The sequence below is a fragment of the Canis aureus genome, chromosome 21 (assembly GCF_053574225.1).
Source record: "Canis aureus isolate CA01 chromosome 21, VMU_Caureus_v.1.0, whole genome shotgun sequence".
In the NCBI taxonomy this organism is placed as follows: domain Eukaryota; kingdom Metazoa; phylum Chordata; class Mammalia; order Carnivora; family Canidae; genus Canis; species Canis aureus.
This window is the reverse complement of record NC_135631.1, coordinates 5,224,550-5,237,486: the sequence shown is the minus strand read 5'-3', so window position 1 is coordinate 5,237,486 and position 12,937 is coordinate 5,224,550. Positions and strand designations below refer to the sequence as shown.

Below are 12,937 nucleotides of genomic sequence, written 5' to 3'. Positions count from 1 at the left end.
GATGTCAGTCTTGGAGGGCAGAGGTGGGAGGCCCTGGGATTCGGGGTGAGTGATTCAAGTTGCAGGTGTATTCCTGGGAGGCAGGTTTCAAATCTCCAAAAATAAATGCCTGACCCGAGTGGCCCTTTTTCTCAGATGTGAATGTGGACCAACCAGATGAGAAATCAATCATTACTTATGTGGCTACTTATTATCACTACTTCTCCAAGATGAAGGCCCTGGCTGTGGAAGGCAAAAGGATTGGCAAGGTACTCCCTACTGTGGGGTGGTTGAAGCAAAGATCTGGCCTGGTGGGGTCTTCCTCCCCCAAAAGCAGAGACAGGGTAGAGCTGTAGGGTGGGCCAGGGACCCCATGGCAGGACCCCCTTGTTTCTGTCTTGCAGGTGCTGGACCATGCCATGGAGGCAGAGCGCCTAGTGGAAAAATATGAGTCCCTGGCCTCAGAGCTGTTGCAGTGGATTGAGCAAACAATTGTGACCCTCAATGACCGGCAGCTGGCCAACTCTCTGAGCGGGGTCCAGAACCAGCTGCAGTCCTTCAATTCCTATCGCACGGTAGAGAAGCCACCCAAGTAGGTGCCCTTGGACCACTTCCTGCTGCGGCATGCCTGCCCTGAGCCATGCTCGTGGGAGAAGCAGCCTAAGTTAGGGTGGCCTTTGGAGAGGGAAATTTGGCAGTATGTAAATGCAGTGAACGCTCATTTCCCCCAGCTCAAAGTGCCAGAAGCAATCCCAAGATAAACTTTTTAAATGATGATCCATTAAAAAAAAAAAAAATTCATGGGGATCCCTGGGTGGCGCAGCGGTTTAGCGCCTGCCTTTGGCCCAGGGCGCGATCCTGGAGACCCGGGATCGAATCCCACGTCAGGCTCCCGGTGCATGGAGCCTGCTTCTCCCTCTGCCTATGTCTCTGCCTCTCTCTCTCTTTCTGTGTGTGACTATCATAAAAAAAAAAAAAAATTCATCATGTGGAAATGCTTACTATGGTATGTAGAGTCAGGGCAATTCACTCAGACAAGATTACTGGCCGGGTGTCCCAGAACCCAATCCCAGCTTAAGGACAGGGGGATTGGATCTGACAGGCAGGTCACAGTCAGTGACTTGGGAGCATGGCTGGTGATGTGCACACTGCCAAGGTTCTCACTGTTCACCTGTTTTAGAAGTGGACTTTTTTCAAGTCTGGAATTGCCAGTAGGCAGTTCTATATAGTACATGCTAAAACTTCTGTTTGCTTATTATTGAGCTCTTTTGGAGTTAATATGTTTCAGCTCCAAAACTAATACTAATCCAGAAAACATCTGTTCCTACATATTCCAAGAATGATTTGAGGTGTGCCCTTTGATCCAGAAAGCCCTCTTTTGGGCAGTGAACAAAAACATAGCTTCCAGGATGTTCACTAACCTGACCTTGGTAAAAGAAAAATAAGTCACAGGAGAGCCGCTGAAAATAATGTTGAAGAAATATACTTATTGACATAAAAAATATGTTCATGAAACAGAAATGAAAAAGCAGTCTTAAAAATTGCTTATTTGTAGACAGCAGGGAACAAATGACTAAATGTTCAGATTCAGAGTACCTGAGTTCAAATCCTGGCTCTGCCATCAAGCAGTTGTAAGCATTGGGCATCTTATTTAGCCTCTCCAAGCCTCCGTTTTCTTATCTGGAAAATGAGGTAATAAGAGAATGCAGATAACAGAGAACCAAATGAGAGCAGGGCCTGGCTCGTGGTGGGTGAGTCCTTGGCAAATGTCAGCTGTGGTTCTGAAATAATCCCATCTGTGTAAAAATTTAAAAAAAATTTAAAAGGAAGAAGAAGGAGAAGAACAACAACAACAACATGCATGCCAAAGTCTAACTGGTTGTTTCTGTCTGGTTTTCATTTGTTTTAAAAGTATATTCTTCACACCTGCCAGTATTTTCTGGCTTTTGCACTGAGACCATGTATATTGCTTTGATGAGAAGAAAAGCAACACAGGAAGCTTTGTTTTGAAACGTAGAGCCCCTGTGCCTCTATGACCTCTATGACCTTTGACTCTGACCCAAACCCGACCTCCTGACTCAGGTTCACTGAGAAGGGGAACTTGGAAGTTCTGCTCTTCACCATCCAGAGCAAACTGCGAGCCAACAATCAGAAGGTCTACACACCTCGCGAGGGCCGGCTCATCTCTGACATCAACAAGGTGCACAGCCTCCCTTCCCGCCCTACCAATGTCCTGTCCTCGGCCCCAGCCCCTGCCACCCCACCTGGAGCACTTGTCCTGGCTGCCCGCTGCCCTCCCCCTTCCTCCTCCTTCTGTCTCCCCATGCAAGTGCACATGATAAAGTTATAGCCCAGTTCTTTATCTTGTACAACACGCCCCCAATTCACTCTCTGCTTATATTTTATATTTTTCCACAGACAATGTTTGAAGATTAATATAAGTAATAGGGTTCACCCCCCCCAACAAACAAATCCAGTGGTTTCCATCATTCCCTATCCCCCTCCAGTCCTCACCTAGAAGCAGGTGTGCTTTCATATGGCTCCGTGGCCCTCATGCTGTCCATGTCTCATACTTCCATGCACTAGCGTCTTAACTGACCACATTCCACAGATCCACTAGACTTCCCTGGGACTAATCGCATGCCCCGGTCCCCGTGACCCCTCCCCACCCTCACTTCCTGAGCCCAATTCTTTAGTACCAATCCTGTCCTCACCTCATAGGCTTGGGAGCGGCTGGAGAAAGCTGAGCATGAGCGCGAGCTGGCCCTGCGCACCGAGCTGATCCGCCAGGAGAAGCTGGAGCAGCTGGCCGCCCGCTTCGACCGCAAAGCCGCCATGCGGGAGACCTGGCTGAGCGAGAACCAGCGCCTTGTGTCCCAGGTAGAACATGGGGGGCTCTTGGCCTGTGCAGGACAGGCAGGAGAAATAGGAAAGAGCGGTAGATTAGGTGCCTGGCAAGACAGAAAGCTAATGAAATGAGAATTCCATCATACAGATCAGAAGACCAAGAGTCCCTGGAACCAGGGGCCAGAGGCTTGAACAGGAGAAAGGGTTAGTGAGACAGGATGGGACAGGGTAGGGAGGAAACAGAGCCACCTTGTGGAGTTGGCATCATGCAGCGGAAGCTCTCTGGAGAGAAGGGGCAAACGGGCAGAGAGGGTGCCTGGGCTCCTCCACTTCCCTGGCCGGCTCTCTGCTCCAGGACAACTTTGGCCTGGAACTGGCAGCCGTCGAGGCAGCAGTGCGGAAGCACGAGGCCATCGAGACGGACATCGTGGCCTACAGCGGCAGGGTGCAAGCCGTGGATGCGGTGGCCGCAGAGCTGGCCGCCGAGCGCTACCATGACATCAAGCGCATTGCGGCACGCCAGCACAACGTGGCGCGGCTCTGGGACTTCCTGCGGCAGATGGTGGCAGCCCGGCGGGAGCGGCTCCTCCTCAACCTGGAGCTGCAGAAGGTGTTTCAGGACCTGCTCTACCTCATGGACTGGATGGAAGAGATGAAGGTAACGCAGGATGAGGGGGTGAAGACGAACAGGACTGTGGGAGTGCAACTGGGGGGATTTTCATTCCCTTGGCGCATCTTGGTGGCAGTAGTCTCAGTGCAGGGCCCTGATCCCAGTTCAGATACACAGAGCAAACAGGGCCCTGTGCTTGCAGGGCTCAAATTCTAGCAGGAGGGGGCTGATGAGGAAACCCGTGGGCTTATCAAAAAAACAAAATAGCAGGTGGACTTAAAGCCTACAAGAAACTGAACAGGGCCCCATGGTGAAGTGATCCAGGAAGGCCTCTGAGAAAATGCAGACTAACACAGGGAGCCAGCGCGGGGAGATTTGAGCAGGGAATGTCTCGGGAAGAAGGAACAGCTCTGGGCCTGCATAGGCATGCTGTGTTCAGCATAGGCAGGAGGGCCAGTAGTACTGCACACCAGTAGTACTGCACAAACAGGAAAGGCAGTGGATGAGGTAAAGGTGGGAGCAGCCAGCTCACCCAGGGCCTTCTGGGCCTGCTCAGGGGTTTGGGTCCTTGTTCAGAGTCACATGGAGCACTGAGAGTGATCAGAAGGTTTGGAAAGGAGAGACATGTGACCACGATGTGAAGGAGAATCATGGAGAGCCAGAGTAGAGGTTGAGGGGCCAGTTAGAGTCTGTGCAGTGATCTCGGCCCGGAATGGGGGTAGGGGTGGGTCAGGAGAGACACTGGATGTGCTGGAGACTGAACCGTGGTAATTCTGAGGCCGAGAAGATAAGTCAGAATGGAGATTTCAGGAGCAAGATTTAGTAAGAGAATCAGTGGTTCCACAGGAGGGGAGAGGCTAAGTACAAAGTGGCCGGGGTGCCAGGACAGAACTGGGGTGTCACTGCACGTGTGAGTTCAGGCTGCCAGACAGGAGCAGGTGTGCTCATCTGGAGGTTGGGAGGTGCAGCACCTGGAGATTGGAAGGTGCAGCAGATCCAGGGAAAGGGAGCCAAGTTAGCCCAGGTGTGTGATGGGGCTGAAAGAAACTCGGTGAGGAGGGAACCTGGGGGGCCTCCAAGGGACACAGGCATGTCGGCTGTCTTGGCAGGGCCGGCTGCAGTCTCAGGACCTGGGCAAGCATCTGGCTGGAGTGGAGGACCTGCTGCAGCTGCACGAGCTGGTAGAAGCAGACATCGCTGTGCAGGCTGAGAGGGTGCGGGCTGTCAGTGCCTCTGCGCTGCGCTTCTGTGACCCAGGGAAAGGTGAACACTGGGGGAAGGAGCTGGGGAGTGGGGCAGGGTGGGTGGGTGGTGGTGCTAGGAAGGAGAACATTGAGAACTGAAGCAGCCAGACTGGGCAAACTGAGGACAGGAAGGATGATGGGTGGATGGTAGGTGACAGCATTAGGGAGGGAGGCCTAAGGAGCCGGTGGAGATTCATTGCCAGGAGTAGGTAAGGGGCGGCAGGATGGCTGGGTTACAGTGCTCAACCCTCCACCCTGAACTTTTCAGAGTACAAACCATGTGACCCGCAGCTGGTGACAGAGCGGGTGGCTTCCCTGGAGCAGAGCTATGAGGCACTGTGTGAGTTAGCAGCGGCCCGACGGGCCCGTTTGGAGGAGTCCCGGCGCCTCTGGCGGTTCCTCTGGGAGGTGGGTGAGGCCGAGGCCTGGGTTCGGGAGCAGCAGCATCTGCTGGCTTCAGCAGAAACTGGCCGGGACCTGACTGGCGTCCTCCGCCTGCTCAACAAACACACAGCCCTGCGGGGTGAGATGAGCGGCCGCCAGGGGCCCTTGAAGCTTACGCTGGAACAGGGCCAGCAGTTAGTCGCAGAGGGCCATCCGGGAGCCCGCCAGGCTGCCACCCGCATGGCTGAGCTGCAGGCCCAGTGGGAGCGGCTGGAGGCTCTGGCAGAGGAGCGCGCCCAGCGGCTTGCCCAGGCCGCCAGTCTCTACCAGTTCCAGGCAGATGCCAACGACATGGAGGCCTGGCTGGTGGACGCACTGCGCCTCGTGTCCAGCCCCGAGCTGGGGCATGATGAGTTCTCCACACAGGCCCTGGCCCGACAGCATCGGGCCCTGGAGGAGGAGATCCGAAGCCACCGGCCAGCCCTGGATGCCCTGCGGGATCAGGCCGTGGCCCTGCCTGCTGCACTGAGCCGCACACCAGAGGTGCAGGGCCGGGTGCCTAGCCTGGAGCGGCACTATAAGGAGCTGCAGGCCCGGGCAGGCGAGCGAGCACGGGCCCTGGAAGCAGCCCTGGCCCTCTACACCATGCTCAGCGAGGCAGGGGCCTGTGGGCTGTGGGTGGAGGAGAAGGAGCAGTGGCTTAATGGGCTGGCCCTGCCTGAGCGCCTGGAAGACCTGGAGGTGGTGCAGCAAAGGTAGGCGCCCTGCAGACTCCCTGGGGGTGGGGAGGAATGGGGGAGTTTCCTATGCGTGGTGGGCCCTGCCAACAACTGCCTGCTCTTGCTACAACCCTTTGAGTCTTAACAGTTGACTGTTGTTTATTTTTTTTTTTTTTTGCTTTAATGAAAAATGTTAAGCATACTCAAAAGGAGAAAAGATAAAACAAACTCCTATATACTCAGCATCCGGATTCAGTAATTGTCAGTATTTTGCTATAATTTGATCATTTTTCATTTTAAAAATTAGCAAATCCGGCATATTACCATCTAACTTCTATATTCTCTAGGATGCATCCTCTAAGAAATATGAAGTATTCTCAAATATAGTAAATCATTTTTTAATTGCGTGTGTGGACTTAAAATAGCTGAGGCTTTGATGTTATAAACCTTTAGACAGATACGCTGATTAACCTCATAAAGTGGCTTTATTTACAGAATGAAGCATATTAAAATCACTTAGAAAGGACATTTTTCTTATAGAACCACAATACCATTAATTATCGCATAGAACAAAATTAGTGATTCCTTGATATCATCTATTACTTGTTCTACAGTCAAATTTCCTGGTGGTTTTAAAAATATATATATATATATTTTTTTTTTTTTAAGTTTTCAAGATATCCTGTGACAGGCATCAACAAACTATAGTTCTGGGGCCAAATCCAGTCTGCTGCCTTTTTTTTTTTTTTTTTTTTAATCCTTATTGGGACAGAGCCAGGCTCATTCATTTACATATCATCCCTGGCTGCTTCTGCACCACAACAGCAGAGCTAAATACTCATGACAGGGACCTTATGGCCCACACAGCCTAAAATATTTGCTATCTGGCCCTTACAGAAAGCATATGCCAACTGTGGGAATATCACAGAAGTTATACTTCACATGCTCATTGCTCAAATATTTTTGGTCACCAATTCATTTTTAGCACATGGTAGTAGGATGGGTCCCAGGTAGGCAGCTAAGAGGTCAATCCCAGGAGGAATAGGGAGGTTCTGATAAAGAATAGGGCGCTGGGCCAGGAATGAGTCTGGCTTGTGGAACTGTTCCTAATATTAAACTTCCACCATCTTCTTGAGTTAACTCAAGAGATGGTTGTTTTTCTACTTGTCTGGGGGGAGTTGGGGCTCCCCACTTGACCCATAGATCCCATAGACCTTGTAGTTTAAGATGTGCAGAGGCTCCTACCAATCAGCCTCACGTTGACAGAGAGGTTTCCCTAGGCCTCTAGGGGAGGAGGGCTGGTGCATCACGGCTCCTGTGATTCATGGCCGCCTCTTCTACCTGCTCAGGTTCGAGACCCTGGAGCCTGAGATGAACGCCCTCGCAGCACGGATTACTGCTGTAAATGACATTGCAGAGCAGTTGCTGAAAGCCAGCCCCCCGGGCAAGGACAGCATTGTCAATACCCAGAAGCAGCTCAACCACAGGTGGGGCTGGGGAGGGTAACCTAGAAAAGATGCAGGGATGGCAGCCAGAAGGAAGTTCTCCAGGGCATGGTATGGAGACTAAAAACAGGGAAAGCAGGCTGTCTGGAATACGTTGTGGGGGCAAAGGTGGGAAATGAGGAAAGAAACAAAAGGGGGTAGTCCAAAAAGGCTTGTACCTAGACAGGGAGTAATCAAGGAGTCAAGGGAGAATGAGCAGGGAGCAGCCTCTTTAACAGCAGAAGCAGGTGGTAGAATATACCAGAGAAGGGGGAGGCAGGGAAGAAGCCTCCATACATACCTGGACAGCGCAGGGAAACTGAGCAGCTCCGGACACCAGACCCTCCCTCCACTCTCAGGTGGCAGCAGTTTCGGACCCTGGCAGACGGCAAGAAGGCAGCCCTGATGTCAGCCCTGAGCATCCAGAACTACCACTTAGAGTGCACAGAGACCCAGGCCTGGATGAGAGAGAAGACCAAGGTCATCGAGTCCACCCAGGGCCTGGGCAACGACCTAGCTGGGGTGCTGGCACTGCAGCGGAAGCTGGCCGGCACCGAGAGGGACCTGGAGGCCATCGCCGCCCGGGTGGGCGAGCTGACTCGAGAGGCAAATGCCCTGGCCACTGGCCACCCTGCCCAAGCCTCTGCCATCAATGCCCGGCTTGGAGAGGTACAAGCTGGCTGGGAAGACCTACGGGCCACCATGCGACGCCGAGAAGAGTCACTGGGTGAGGCGCGGCGGCTGCAGGACTTCCTGCGCAGCTTAGATGACTTCCAGGCATGGCTCGGTCGCACGCAGACCTCTGTGGCCTCTGAAGAAGGGCCAGCCACCCTGCCTGAGGCAGAGGCCCTCCTGGCCCAACATGCAGCCCTGCGGGGAGAGGTGGAGCGGGCCCGGGGCGAGTACAGCCGGCTGCGGGCCCTGGGTGAGGAGGTGACCCGGGACCAGGCTGATCCGCAGTGCCTCTTCCTAAGGCAGCGACTCGAAGCCCTGGGAACCGGCTGGGAGGAGCTGGGCCGCATGTGGGAGAGCCGGCAAGGCCGGCTGGCCCAGGCCCACGGCTTCCAAGGCTTCCTGCGGGATGCTCGCCAGGCCGAGGGCGTGCTCAGCAGCCAGGTGAGAGCCCAGGGACACGCAGTCCCACCCAGGAAGAAGAGGGAACCAGGGACAGGGAAGTGTGGAGGACAGAAGTGGATGGGGAGGAAATGGCAGCGGGCAATTGAGGAACCAAGATGGACTGGTGGACTGGGAGAACATATTAGAAAAATAAGGGAGTAAAAAAAAAAAAAGATAAAGGTGCCTGGCTCAGTCAGTAGAACATGTGACTCTTGATCTCAGGGTCATGAATTTAAGGTCCATGTTGAGTGTAGAGCTTACTTAAAAAAAGAAATGGATTTAACAGAATGTTTTTTTATTTTTATTTTTTAAAGATTTTATTTATTCACAAGAGACAGAGAGAGAGAGAGAGAGAGGCAGAGACACAGGCAGAGGGAGAAGCAGGCTCCATGCAGGGAGCCCGATGTGGGACTCAATCCCAGGACTCTGGGACTCCGGGATCACGCCCTGGGCTGAAGGCAGGCACTAAACCACTGAGCCACCCAGGGATCCCCCTCGCCCTTTTTTTTTTAACAGAATGTTTTTTAAAGAGGTGTAAATATAACTGACTTGAGAAGAAATAGAAAACCTGACCTGTCATATAACTGTTAAATCAGTGGCCAGGAAGAAGAGGGAACAGGGTTTGGGCTGTTAAGGTCCTCTTGCCCAGCTCTCTTGTTACTTCGTGAGCCTGCAGATAATCAAGCACCCTCCCCCACCCTATTCCCACCCCCCACATGTTGTCTTCAGAGCCAGACCGTCCACTCTCCCATCCTCAGCTGGCCTTCATGTCCAATATGGTAGATCCCTTCTGAAAGGTACACAAGTGCTCTCCTCCCACACAGGAATATGTTTTGTCCCACACGGAGATGCCGGGGACACTCCAAGCTGCTGATGCCGCCATAAAAAAACTGGAAGATTTCATGAGCACCATGGATGCCAATGGAGAGCGGATCCGCGGCCTGCTGGAGGCTGGACGCCAGCTGGTATCTGAGGGCAACATCCATGCCGAGAAGATCCAGGAGAAGGCTGACTCCATTGAGAGGAGGTATGATAAACACAGCGGGTAGAGGAGAGCTCCGACAGGGAAGTGAGTGAGAACAGTGTGGCCTGTTTTACTGATGAAGCAGCTGGATAGTGCAGCATGGGCAGATGGATGGCGATGGGGACTGACAAAAAGTAGAGGTGGAAAAACTTAGTGGTCAGAATGGGACTAAGCCATGAGCTGGGGAGCTGAGCCTCCCCCACGCCAGGGGAGATGAAGTCCGCTGGCATAGTTGGTTGCTGGATACCAGAATTCCTGTGTGGCTTTCTCGATTAGTTAGAGGGTAATAACCCTTTGACAGCAGGTTCGCGGGTCTCACAAGGGACTGTCATTACAGACACAAGAAGAATCAAGAAGCAGTGCAGCAGCTTTTGGGCCGTCTTCGGGACAACCGCGAGCAGCAACATTTCCTACAAGACTGTCACGAGGTGAGGCTCTTGGTTCCTCCATGTCCCCTCCGACATTCCCTAGCCATCCCCTTACTAACATGCCCCAGCTTTCTGAGCATAGAATAAGTCTGTTGTAGTATTACTTAAGTGGACCCTTGCATGGCTTCTCCCCACATCCACCATTCCCCTCGCTCCCTTCACCCCCTTATGCTTCACTGCATATGCAGTGCTCTCTGCCCTTCTCATCCTTGCTCTATGCTTGACTCAGCTGAAGCTCTGGATTGATGAGAAGATGCTGACAGCCCAGGATGTGTCCTACGATGAAGCCCGCAACCTGCACACGAAGTGGCAGAAGCACCAGGCGTTCATGGCTGAGCTGGCCGCCAACAAAGACTGGTTGGATAAGGTAGATAAGGTGAGTGATGTGAAATTAGCAGCAAGAGAGCCCTAGGGGCTCCCCTGGACAGGATCCTGGCCACAGTGCAGGGGAGGACCCTGGCTTCAGGCTCTGGTTCTTTTGGGGCTAGAGGTCATGGGGTCTTTAGTGCCAAACCTCCAAGATGGAAACTTATGGTCTGGGGAACAAAAGTCTTAGGACTATGAGACAGTAACTACAGAACCTTGAGCAAGTACAAATTAATAGGGTGCCAGACTGCTGCTTTGGGCCAACACCATCATTATCCCTGTGTCCAGAGCAGAAGGACACTTTTCAGCAGGCATCAGCAAACTTCTGCAAAGGGCCAGATGGTAAATATTTTCAGCTTTACGGGCCATACAGTTTCTGCTATGACTGTTCAATTCTGCCATTGTAGTGCAAAAGCAGCCATAGAGAATACATAATGATTGAGTGTAGCTGCATTCCAATAAAACTTTATTTATAAAAACAAGTGGGGGCTGTTTTTGCCCCGCAGAGCACAGTTTGCCAACCCTTGCTCTTGAGTCTTATTGTTCCTGGTCCTTGGTCACCAAACCCACCACTTCCTCTGGAGCTGAGCATAGGTGAAACTTTATTTCAACTCAGTAAGTATTCCCCGGGTGACAATCTGTGTGCTCAGCACTCTGGTAGGTACTGCGAGGCACATAAAAAGACACTTTCCTTCCCTCAAGGGCATGACGGTTGAGGAGAGGAGGAGACCAGGGTATATCCAGTGTTTCCATTTGTTCAGCAAATACTTACTTGGTGCTACTATATGCAAAGCATTGGATGAGTCACTGAGAGGGGAAATGAAGGCAATTCCATTGTGAGCTCCACCCTTGAGGAATGACAGACACGACAGCCAGGGAATGAGACATCTGCAAATACCTAAATTATATCCAAAGCAGAATCTGACAAATGCAGCAAGAGAGGGCTTGATAAAGCCTGGGCCCTCCTCTGTATGTGCCAGTAAAGCTATGTGCCAACAAAACTTTTTTGCAATGAGAGAGGAGGAGGTACAGGAATCCTAGAGGTAGGAGCCTCCAGAGCAGTCCATGGAGGATGAGTAGGATTTGACAAGCAGAGATAGTAGAGGAAAGATGTTTCTGGGTAGGGCAAACAGAGCAAACAGGAAACCCAAGGTGCCTATATGGGAACAAGGGGGTAAGTCAGTCTGGCAGGAACACAGAATGTGGAAAGGAAGGAATGGTGGGAAAAGCCTGATCGGGCAGGTCAGGACAAGCCTTGATCACATGTAAGGACTGTACATTGACACATGGATTGTGCTAAAGGTTCCTGAAGTTACCCAAGCAGTGTTAGACTCTGACCCTCTTCATCCTGGCAGCCATACCCAAAATGGCCTCAAGGCAGCGCCTTGGTTTGTGTTCTCCTAGAAGCAGACCCTGAAGCAAGGTTTTCAGTGCAGGTCACCTACCTATGAGCGATGGCCATAGAAAACACCAGTATGGGGCAGCCCGGGTGGCTCAGCGGTTTAGCGCCACCTTGGGTCCAGGGCCTGATCCTGGAGACCCGGGATTGAGTCCCACGTCGGGCTCCCTGCATGGGGCCTGCTTCTCCCTCTGCCTGTGTCTGTGCCTTCTCTCTCTCTCTCATGAATAAATAAATAAAATCTTAAAAAAAAAAAAAGAAAGAAAACACCAGTACGGAAGTGGGAAGCTGGGATGGAAAGGCAAGGCATTCAATAATGGTTACACTGCCATGCCAGGCACCCCAGTGAGCAACTGGCACTCAGTCCTAATGAGGCACCATGGGAGACTGTGCAGAACATGCATCAGTGACATCTCAACCAAGGCATGAGGATGCAGAGCATTTGTCCTCCAGCTCCCAGCCTGTCACTGGTTGAGGGCTGCTTCCTGGGGCAGTAAGTATCAGGCACTCCCAGTCTGCCTGGCATACAGGTCAAGAGACCATGCTTCCCTCATCTCCCTGGCAACAAAAGTCCTCAAACAAAAGGCCAGGAGTGAGGAGAACGTGTGGGACTTGCGTATGTACATAACTCAGGTGAGGGGTGACTTGCTGACAAACAAGAGAGGATGGATACACAAGACCATGTGTGGCATCACCCCAGAAGCCATAGGTGTGAGGGAGCCCCAAATAGGAAAGGTCTCTGTGGCTTCTTTGTGGTTGAAATGAGATTTGAGCTGGGGCTTGAACAAGTAGGGTGGACTCTGCATTGGAGGGATGGGGGAGTCAGTTTAGAGTAGGGGGGAACCTTTGAGAAAAGTGTGCTGTGGAGAGTACACAAGAACTTGGAATTAATGCCTACACCTCAGGTTCCTTTTAGCCCCTGGTCTGCCACTGACCCGTAAAATTCAGTGGTACCTAATTCTGACACTGCCACCTTCTTCATCCCACCTCCCAGGAGGGGCGGGAACTGACCCTTGAGAAGCCTGAGCTGAAAGCCCTGGTGTCCGAGAAGCTAGAGGACCTCCACAAGCGCTGGGACAGGCTGGAGAGCACCACTCAAGCCAAGGCCCGCAGCCTCTTCGATGCCAACCGAGCCGAGCTGTTTGCCCAGAGCTGCTCAGCCCTGGAGAGCTGGCTGGAGAGCCTGCAGGCCCAGCTACACTCTGACGACTATGGCAAGGACCTCACCAGTGTCAACATCCTGCTCAAGAAGCAACAGGTGCCCGGTGGGCCTGGGATGGGGCTGCTGAACTGCAGCAGAAAGGAGTAGGGGGTCTGTAGCTCTTGGGGTTGGGGAG

The 12,937-nt window shown here is 52.4% G+C and overlaps 1 protein-coding gene across 4 annotated transcripts in view; it reads left to right on the top strand.

The window, feature by feature from the left end:
• Positions 1 to 12,937, top strand: part of SPTBN2 (spectrin beta, non-erythrocytic 2) — a 38,560-nt gene that overhangs the window by 16,239 nt on the left and 9,384 nt on the right. For all 4 annotated transcript variants that reach the window (XM_077862562.1, XM_077862563.1, XM_077862560.1 and 1 more), the window contains 13 exons: positions 136 to 248; positions 384 to 571; positions 2,062 to 2,179; positions 2,701 to 2,859; positions 3,182 to 3,484; positions 4,546 to 4,699; positions 4,949 to 5,819; positions 7,133 to 7,270; positions 7,627 to 8,383; positions 9,208 to 9,410; positions 9,745 to 9,835; positions 10,065 to 10,211; positions 12,595 to 12,858. In XM_077862562.1, coding sequence (XP_077718688.1) covers positions 136 to 248; positions 384 to 571; positions 2,062 to 2,179; positions 2,701 to 2,859; positions 3,182 to 3,484; positions 4,546 to 4,699; positions 4,949 to 5,819; positions 7,133 to 7,270; positions 7,627 to 8,383; positions 9,208 to 9,410; positions 9,745 to 9,835; positions 10,065 to 10,211; positions 12,595 to 12,858 — 3,506 coding nt within the window. The remainder of the gene's footprint in view (positions 1 to 135; positions 249 to 383; positions 572 to 2,061; positions 2,180 to 2,700; positions 2,860 to 3,181; positions 3,485 to 4,545; positions 4,700 to 4,948; positions 5,820 to 7,132; positions 7,271 to 7,626; positions 8,384 to 9,207; positions 9,411 to 9,744; positions 9,836 to 10,064; positions 10,212 to 12,594; positions 12,859 to 12,937) is intronic.